Here is a 10,266-nt window from a genome sequence, read left to right as displayed (position 1 = left end):
AAAAAAAAAAAAAAAAAAAAAAGCACAAAGAAGTGAAGTGACTTCTCCAAGGTCCCAATTAATACAAATCAGACGCACTTAGCTTCTGTTAGAGAGCCTAACAGTTAGAAAACAGTGTTAGAATTCACAAGGAGCTGTCAAAGTAAAAGAAAATGAATTTGTAAGTCATTTAATGATTCATGGTGGCTTATAAATATGTGAATAGAATAAGAAAATCATTTAAAAGGAAGAAAGATGAGAAGATGGAGCCTGGAATAAGAGTACATAAGATGCACCTCAGATGCTTAATGCAGGCAACCCATAAATTTGATTTTTAAGATTACTGATCAGCTAACTTGAGAGAAACACAATCACGAGGTCTATAAAGTTAAAATAAACTGGTTATTTGAACCAAAACAGAATGGACAAAGGATAGCCTGTCACAGTCTCTTGGTGAATGCTGTATGCTAAAGAATATCTGTGATAAAAGTGATTAATTTCATAGAGGTAGTTCTTAAAACTTCCCTGAAGCCCATTTCAGCAGAAATAGTTTTTAACTATTGGTGCTATTTATATTGCCTCATCTAGGTTCAATATACTGATAATCTTGTTTAATTTAGAGGAAGATTTTAGCAGAGTAGATGTTCCATGTGTTTTGACCATTTTCCATAAGTGAGCTTTTGAAAGACAGTGAGTGGCAGTGTGTTGGAGAGTATTTCTCAACCAGTGCATAAAGTACATTGTTTTCCATCCATTGCAGATGTGCATCATTCATCAAATATTCTGAGTGCCTACTGGGTGCAGTGGAAATCAAGGCTTTGGGGAAACAATAGTGACCTGTATTAGATAGATGCCTGTTAACCTGCCCTATCATCTCACAGCTTTATAGCCTAATGGAGGAAACAGTCAAAACGAACAGCCCTAACAGACTGTGTATATGTGCTTGGATGGGGAAAGCTGTGCATTGAGGCATGGAGCCATGCCGTAGATGTAGGGCCAGGGAAGACTTAGAGAAAGTGGCATCCAATTCCAGACCTGAAGGGTGAATAGCGCCAAAAGCCCTGAGGCTGGGTTCAATGCACTAAATTTGTGAACACCTCAAGTTTCCTTTTTTTTTTTTTTGAGACAAGAGTCTTATTCTGACACTCAGGCTGAGTGCAGTGGCATGATCATGGCTCACTGCTGCCTTGAACTCTGGGCACAAGTGATCCTCCCACCTTAGCCTCCTAAGTAGCTGGGACTACAGGTAAATTACACTGTACCCAGCTAATTTTTCATTTTTTACAGAGATAGGGTCTCACTATGTTGCCCAGGCTGGTCTTGAACTCCTGGACACAAGTGACCCTTCTGCCTCAGTCTCCCAACATGCTGGGATTACAGGCGTGAGCCACTGCACCTGGCCAGTGAACATCTATTTTGTTCTAGAAAATATTCTGGTTAGTGGTAAGATATGGTAAAGATGGGCAGGTTTAGGTTTATAGTTCTAATCCTCAAGAGAGAGTTCATTTTGATTTATTTGTTTGAGATGGAAACTCGATAAGTTACTTACATACTTAATACATACTTACTTCATACATACTTCAACTGTGCTAAATAAAAAAGGTTATACAATGAGTTCTCTTATTTTTAGTTCTCTACTTTTAGTCTCTGCATTTTAAAGGACCAGTAATAACCCTTAGGTGTGGTCAGGGCAAGGTCATTCAGCAAGTGTTTATTAAGTGCTTATTATGTTCCAGGAACATCATAAATTCTGTAAGTTCTGGGGATACAGTGGTGAAATAAATCCTTGTTTTGAAGTTTCTCTTGTCTTGGAGTTCACTGGTTTCTTGGAGCACCCAAAATAAATACATAGTAGATTAGATGGTAAGTGCTAAATAGAAAAATAAAGTGGAGGTTAGAGATTAGATAAGGTCTTGGGGGTCATAATGACTTGGAGTTATTGTGAGATGGGAAATAAATGGGCTGGTTGGTCCAAAAGAGTGACATGATGTATGTTTTAAGAGCCATAAAAAAGAACAAGATCATGTCCTTTGCAAGGACATGAATGGAGCAGGAGGCTATTATCCTCAGCGAACTAACACAGGAACAGAAAACCAAACATCACATGTTCTCACTAATAAATGGGAGCTAAATGATGAGAACACATGGACACATAGAGGGGAACAACATATACCAGGGCCTTTCGGAAGGTGGAGGGTAGGAGGAGGGAGAGAGTCAGGAACAATAACTAATGGGTACTAAGCTTAATACCCGGGTGATTGCTTCTTGGTCTTTTGGCTAAGATCAAGTGTAGTATCTCTTCTTACCAGTTTAATATCTGGGTGATGAAATAATCTGTACAACAAACCCTCAAGATAGAAGTTTACCTATGTAACCTGCAGTTGTACCCCTGAACTTAAAAGTTACAAAGAAAAAGGATTCCTAGCTCCACTGTTAGGTATAGAGGGGGCATGGGTGAGAGAGGGAGACCGGTTAGGATGCTCTTAGAATAATCGAGGTGAGAGCCAATGGTAACCTGAATCATGTGGAAGGAATGGAGATGGCAAGAGGTGGTTGGATTTGGGGTATTTATTTAAGGTAGAGCCAATACAACTTGCTGATTGGATGTAGAGGGTAAGAGCGTGAGATCATGGATGATTATAAGGTTTTTGGCCTAAGCAACTGGAAGATTTGGAGGTGCCAGCAACTGCAATATGGGAAACATAGGGATGAAGCCTTTGGGAGGTGTGGCAAAGGTGAAGAATGAAGTTTTGGGTAGTAAAGTTTGAGATGTCTATTAAGCATCCAAGTGGAGATGTTGAATACAGTAGTCGAGTTTAGGGCAGAAGTCCAGACTTGAATTAGAAATTTGGGAGTCATCAGTGTTGGTAACGAAGAGGACCGTGAATGGAACCTGGGCCATTCCAAAGTTAAGTAGCGGGTAGATAAATGCAGTGCTGGGGGCTGGTCATGGTATTTTGTGATTGCTGCTTATTAATGAAATAGGAAGCTAGATCCTCTCCTGAGAGAGAGGATGGAAGAGGAGGTGTTGGGAATTTGAGGAGAGGAATTGGCTTGTGTGCATTTCTTTAACTCCGCTGCCGTGGTGCAGGCATGGAGTTGGTAGACTGTTGGGTTTTACTGGGACTGGGAGTTTTGCAGGTGACCATGATGAGGGGAGGAAGAAAGAGTGATTCTGTGAAGACCCAGCATAATTTAAGCTGGCCAAGGAGGCGGGAAGCAAGGACTTGAAGGGAGAGAATTCCAGTGACGTGGGGGAGCAGTCCTTTGTAGGTTCTAGTAGGGCAGAAGAATATTTGGACTTGGAGTGCCAGAGGGACTGAACTGGGAAGACAGGAGGTGCTTGACATTGAAAGTGTGGTGAGGTTGCAGTTACTGGTATTGACAAGATCTGAGGTATGATTGGGGAACTAGAGGATGAAGTAGGATGGAGGATAAATCATTGCAGTACAGAAGTTCAAGTAAATGAGAGGTATTAGTATTATTTTAATGAACAGTGAACTTCCTCCCATGTTATTATTATTTATTTTTATTTATTTATTTATTTATTGGACAGTGTCTCACTCTTGTTGCCCAGGCTGGAGTGCAGTGGTGCAGTCTCTGCTCACTGCAACCTCCACCTCCCAGATTCAAGGGATTCTCCTGCCTCAGCCTTCCGAGTAGCTGGAATTACAGGCGCCCACCACCATACCTGGCTAATTTTTTGTATTTTTAGTAGACACGGGGTTTGGCCACGTTGGCCAGTCTGGTCTTGGACTCCTGACCTCAAGTGATCCACTCGCCTCAGCCTCTCAAAGTGCTGGGATTACAGGCGTGAGCCACTGCACCTGCCCCCGCCCCCATGTTATTTGGAAATTGAAGAGAAGTGGGGGTTGTTAGGCAGCGGAGAGGAAGGAGGATCGGAGCAGTCTATACAAATCTTGATTACATTTTTCTGTACCTTATGTCCTGATACCAGCAAGCTAATCCATATTGCAGGTCCATATCATGAGCATTCTCATAGCTGGTATTTCTTCTTAATGCAGTAACTACTGGTACTTCGGAGATGAATGCATTCTTGGATGACCCAGAATTTGCAGATATTATACTGAGAGCAGAGCAAGCAATAGAAGTTGGAATTTTTCCGGAAAGGATCTCTCAAGGTTCAAGTGGAAGTTACTTTGTGAAGGATCCTAAGAGGGTGAGAATTTCACAAACCTATTATATGTAATAGAAACTTTGGTAAATACTAGTTTAAATATGAAATCATTGTGAGTTTCTAAAGATATTTTCCTCTTAAGTCTGATTGTAACCTCTTTTCCAAAATAAAGGTCAGTTTTTGTTTGTTTTTTGAGACAGGGTCCCCCTCTCTCACCCAGACTGGAGTGTGGTGGTGCAATCATAACCTCACTGTAACCTTGACCTCCTGGGCTCAGGCAATCCTCCCATCTCAGCCTCCTGAGTAAATGGGACCACAGGAGTATGCCACCACACTGGGCTAATTTTTGTAATTATTTGTAGAGACAGGGGTCTCCCTATATTGTCCTGGCTGGTCTTGAACTCCTAGGCTCAAGCAGACCTCAGCTTTGGCTCCCAAAGTGTTGGGATTACAAGTGTGAGCCACTGTGCCCGGCCTCAGTTTTTTGCTTTTACTAAAGCACTCTGGTGTTTAGAAACAGAGCTAATCATTTCAAGTCACAGTTTGCTATTTTGTTATTTTATACTTGGTTTGAAGCATTTATTGAATACCCATATTCCGCTGTAGCCTTATTGCGTATATATATTCACAAGTCCTTATCTTATGGAAGTCTGTAACCTTGTTAGCCAAACACAGTGGAAGTTTAAACCTTCAAAACTTGTTTAATGTCATTTCCAAAGTACTTGATTTTTTTTCAAAGGTAGTGTATGCCTTTTCTGGCATTTTACCAGGGGAAGGAGGCTCAGCAATCTGAAGTTTGAAAGTATTGGAATGTGAAAGTGAAATGAACCACAGGATGATTCTAGAGCAGAAAAGAGAAGTTGATGTGGCACTTTGCTCCACTTAGTCTAGAATTTTTCAAAAATACGTTGTTTTTTCTAAAAGCTTTCTGAATGATGCATAATGAGCAGTTCTTTTCTCTGGGAGAATAACATTTATAATTTCACCCCTAACTTTTTTTTGCAGATTGAAGTTATATTTTTAAAATGATTTTAAAGCATAATCCTTTTTTGAGATTAAAATGTATTTGTAGGTACTGTCAATCTCTCAATCTTTATTCTAAGCTTGATTTCTTAATTTGATCTTGCTGACTTTTTTACTAGTGACTCAGACTGTATTGCATTATATTTATTGTATTATAAAGCAATTATATACTTATAATAAGATTTGTTCTTGTCTAAGGATAATTAAGCTTCTAAATTGAATATGAATATATTGTATCAAACAATAAGAGTATAGAGACTTTTAGACATTCATGAGCAAATAAAGATTTTTTAATAGGAGAGAGTTTATTTTATTTAATTAATCAATTTATTTATTAAGATGGATTCTCGCTCTGTCACCCAGGCTGGAGTGCAGTGGCGCAATCTCGGCTCACTGCAATCTCCACCTCCCTGGTTCAAGTGATTCTCCTGCCTCAGCCTCCTGAGTAGCTGGGATTACAGGCGCACGCCATCATGCCCAGCTAAGTTTTGTATTTTTAGTAGAGATGGGATTTCCCCATGTTGGCCAGCTTGTCTCCTGACCTCAAGTGATCTGCTCACCTCCCAAAGTGCTGGTATTACAGGTGTGAACCACCAGGCCTGGTCAAGAGTTTACTTTAAGTTGGTTCCTGAAAAAATAACTGGAAAATTAGGGTAGGAGAATCTGACAGCATGGATGTGTACTAGATCTTATCATCTTTGTATTTTAGAGGTGGTTTTTGTCATTGGATTAATTTAACAAATACTTGGATGTCTACTGTGCATCAGGTACTGTTCTGAATACTGGAAATGCAGCCCTAACAAACCAAGTCCCTGCTTCTTACAATGTACTTTAATGTGGGGAAAGTAAACAGCAAACATGTAATGTGGATATGTAATCGATATTGAATAATAACATTGTTTGACCTAGAATGGTGGTTTTCAAACATTTAAAAATCAGTGAAACTCTTTTTCTTTTTCTTTTTTTTCTTTTTTGTAACAGAGTCTCGCTCTGTCACCCAGGCTGGAGTGCAGTGGCGCAATCTCCGCTCACTGCAAGCTCCACCTCCCGGATTCATGCCATTCTCCTGCCTCAGCTTCCTGAGTAGTTGGGACTGCAGGCGCCCGCCACCACGCCCGGCTAATTTCTTTGTTATTTTTAGTAGAGACGGGGGTTACACAGTGTTAGCCAGGATGGTCTCGATCTCCTGACCTTGTGATCCGCCTGCCTCAGCCTCCCAAAGTGCTGGGATTACAGGCGTGAGCCACTGCACCTGGCCCAGTGAAATTCTTTCTTAACTTGGAAAGCCAGCAATATAAAACAGGTGAAATTAGAGTTAATCTGGTTAAGTGGCATGAGGTCTTAGAGCCTTGCCCTCACCTTCCCAGGGTTTGTCAGAGCACAGTTTGAAAACTATTGGTCTTGATTTTAGATTGTTGAATGAGAATGAATATGAAAATGTGATTTGAACTAAATATCTTAATATTTGAGGTTTATAAATCCTCTTAATAGTTTGAGGATTTGTGCCTATATCTTTGGTGGGAAGCAGTAGAAAATAATTTATTAGAATACATTTTATAGATGATTATCTATATATATATAAAAGTCTAATAAGATTTTACTTTTTGCTATAGAAAATTATTGGTGTGTTTAAACCCAAATCAGAAGAGCCTTATGGTCAACTCAATCCAAAATGGACCAAATATGTCCATAAGGTCTGCTGCCCTTGCTGCTTTGGGCGAGGCTGCCTGATTCCTAATCAGGGGTACCTTTCCGAAGCGGGTGCCTATTTTGTGGACAACAAGCTTCATCTGGGCATCGTACCTAAAACAAAGGTAAGCCAGACTTTATTTTTAACCATGGACTTTTAATTTACAACCTGCTTATATCTGAATATTTCAGTATTTGTTCCTAATGATAGAACCTAAAGTGGAGCCCCTTTTTTGGTAGTAGTCCAAGAGTCATGAGTGACTGGTAACTAGTAAATTGATTCTGGTGTAGATCCACAAAGTATTGAAGGGAATGTGTCTTGTCCCTGTGAGATCTGACAATGCTAACAAAAAGAGGATAAAGACCTAGCATTCAGAAGGCAGGAAAATATCAGGGGATCCAGAGATCCTGTTGAAGGCAGAGATAGCCAATGCGCTCAAAGACTACTATTGTCCTTTCAGCCTTTATACAAAATGTTTTTCTTTTCTTTTCTTTTCTTTTCTTTTCTTTTCTTTTCTTTTCTTTTCTTTTCTTTTTTAAGAGACAGAGTGTTGCTCTGTTGCACAGACTGGCCTTAAATTTCTGTGCTCACGCAGTCCTCCTGCCTCAGCCTTCTGAGTAGCTGGGACTACTGGCACATACCATCATGTGCCTGGCACCCACATCTTTTCTGTTTATCATGGCTCACTGTAGCCTCGTCCTGCTGGGCTCAGGTGATCCTCCCACCTTAGCCTTCTGAGTAGCTGGGACTACAGGCACATACCATCATGTGCCTGGCACCCACATCCTTTCTTTTCTTTTTTTTTTTTTGGAGATAGGGTCTCGTGCCCAGGCTGGAGTGTAGTGATGCAATCATGGCTCATTGCAGCCTCGTCCTGCTGCGCTCAGGTGATCCTCCCACCTCCGCCTCCTGAGTAGCTGGTAATACAGGCGTGCACCACCACACCCAGCCAGTTTTTGTATTTTTCGTAGAGATGGAATTTCTCCATGTTGCCCAGGCTGGTCTCAAACTCCTGAGCTCAAGCAGTCTACCTGCCACAGATCCCCAAAGTGCTGGGATTACAGGCGTGAGCCACTGCACCCAGCTAACTTGGCATCCTTTCTAAATTTTTACTTGAAGTCTTCTTTCTTAAAATGTTTATTCCTAAGTCTACATTTTAATGCTGTTACTTTTACCACTGGCAAATTTTAGGCCTCTGAAAGGCCTTTATACCACTCTCAGAAGGAAATATGTGCCATTCATGTAACAAGGCTTTGCAAAATTCCCTGACTTTTCTGTTTTAGATTATCTAGGGCCTTTATTACAGGGTTACACTTTGCTAATTTTCATCATTAGAGTGAATTTCATGGTGTATATGAATAGAGATTCTATAATACAAATTCCAACCATTTTTCTATATTGTATGTTTCTAGGTGGTTTGGCTTGTCAGTGAGACATTTAACTATAATGCGATTGACCGTGCAAAATCAAGAGGCAAAAAGTATGCTTTAGAAAAAGTGCCAAAAGTGGGTAGAAAGTTTCATAGGATAGGACTCCCTCCTAAGGTAAGTTTCTCTGATAAGCTTTATTTAGAGGGCAATCGGGCACATACATCCTGAGCTCTAGGAGCTAGGCATTGTGCTGTTAGCTGTGGATATTATTATAGCACAGATTTTTCATCTTCCAGGAGCTTATAGTAAACAGGTAATTTCAGTGTAATATAAAGCTGTTGAGATGATGGTAAGCTCAGGGAGCTCTTAGAGGATAGATGGACGCCTAACCCAGTTTAGAGGGATGGGAGGTGTTTCCAGGAAGAGGTTGCATGAAAGGCTTATAAAATAGTGGGTAAAAGCATAGGTCTGAAATCAGACCTGATCCCAGCCTCTCTGCTAGTTTGCTCTGAGACCTTGGGCAGGTTCCTTATTCACTCTCTCTTTCTCTTTCTCTCTCTTTTTTTTTTTTTAATAGAGGGTCTTACTCTGTTGCCCCATCTGGAGTACAGTGTTGTGAACAGGGCTTTCTGCAGCCTCAACCTCGTGGGCTCAAATAATCTTCCTGCCTCAGCCTTCTGAGTAGCTGGGACCACAGGTGCACACTACCAGCCTGGCTAATTTTTAAATTTTTTTTTGTAGAGATAGAGTTTCACCATGTTGCCTAGGCTGGTCTTGAATTCCTGGGCTGAAGCAATCCTCTCGCCTTGGCCTCCCAAAATGCTGGGATTTCAAGTGTTAGCCACTGTGCCTGGCCAAGTTCCTTACTCTTTAAGCCCCAGTTTCCATAAAATGAGAATGATAAAAACTACCTCTTAGGTTGTTGTGAGGATAAAACTAAGAAATTCATGTCAAGTACTTGGTACATAGTAAAGGTTAAGTAAATGGTAGCAGCTATGTTTACTTACTGCACATAATATTTTCTTTCTTCTTATCACCTTTAAATAAACCTGAGGGATGGTAAGCAGCCAGCTAAACAACGGTAGAGAGGGTTAATGGGAAAGGCATTCTAGAAAAAGCTTTAAGATTTATTTATTTGTTTTATTTTATTTATTTATTTATTTTTTGAGACAGTCTCGCTCTGTCGCCCAGGCTGGAGTGCAGTGGCGCTATCTCGGCTCACTGCAAGCTCCACCTCCCAGGTTAATGCCATTCTCCTGCCTCAGCCTTCCAAGTAGCTGGGACTACAGGTGCCCACCACCACGCCCGGCTAATTTTTTGTATTTTTAGTAGAGACGAGGTTTCACCATGTTAGCCAGGATGGTTTCGATCTCCTGACCTCATGATCCTCCCACCTCGGCCTCCCAAAGTGCTGGGATTACAGGCGTGAGCCACTGTGCCCGGCCAAGATTTATTTTTTAGAAATGTATTTGGCTTATGATTTTCTTGCTTCTGTGCATTTATCTAGATAAAAAGAATTTCAGTAGGAATTCATCGTTAACCTAACTTTTAAGATAAATTTTACTCAAAGTGGGCAGGGAGTTTGAAAGTTTTTAAAAAGCCTGTTCTTCCTTGGACATGCTGAAATAAGTGTGACTAAAGGAGGATGTTATTTCCATATTTATGACTACTGGTTCTTAGTTATAAGTATTTTAAAGAATACCTTTAGGAAATCATGAAAATTTTATGCCAATAACAAAAACATAAAGTGTTAGAATAAAAAGCAGATTTTCTTTGTGGTGATTTGTTTGTATTTTTGAAGGAAACTAGGGTTACCTATTACCTGTTTGTCACATACTACTTAAATTTGTATTTCCTTCTCCAACAAATTGTTTACTGTTAACTAGTAATTTTATTAACAAAAATGCCTTTTTAAATGGTCATGTCTTAAAGGAAAGGACTTTTTCAAAGCCACTATCAATATTATGATTAATAGATTTGTTCTTTAAAATTTTAGACAGGGTATTTAATCTGTGAATCTGTGTGGTTGAGGAATCTGTCCTTTTTTTTTTTTTTTTTTTTTTTTT

The 10,266-nt window shown here is 40.2% G+C and overlaps 1 protein-coding gene across 1 annotated transcript in view; it reads left to right on the top strand.

Annotated features, from left to right (window-relative positions):
- PI4K2B (phosphatidylinositol 4-kinase type 2 beta) overlaps positions 1-10,266 on the top strand; it is a 38,138-nt gene that overhangs the window by 7,272 nt on the left and 20,600 nt on the right. The window contains exons 2-4 of the mRNA XM_017866618.1: positions 4,005-4,159; positions 6,754-6,954; positions 8,243-8,422. Of these exons, the coding sequence (XP_017722107.1) occupies positions 4,005-4,159; positions 6,754-6,954; positions 8,243-8,422 (536 nt within the window). The remainder of the gene's footprint in view (positions 1-4,004; positions 4,160-6,753; positions 6,955-8,242; positions 8,423-10,266) is intronic.

The sequence above is a fragment of the Rhinopithecus bieti genome, unplaced genomic scaffold (assembly GCF_001698545.2).
Source record: "Rhinopithecus bieti isolate Rb0 unplaced genomic scaffold, ASM169854v2 scaffold_1599, whole genome shotgun sequence".
NCBI classification, from domain to species: Eukaryota; Metazoa; Chordata; class Mammalia; order Primates; family Cercopithecidae; genus Rhinopithecus; species Rhinopithecus bieti.
This window is presented reverse-complemented; position numbering and strand designations above follow the sequence as displayed.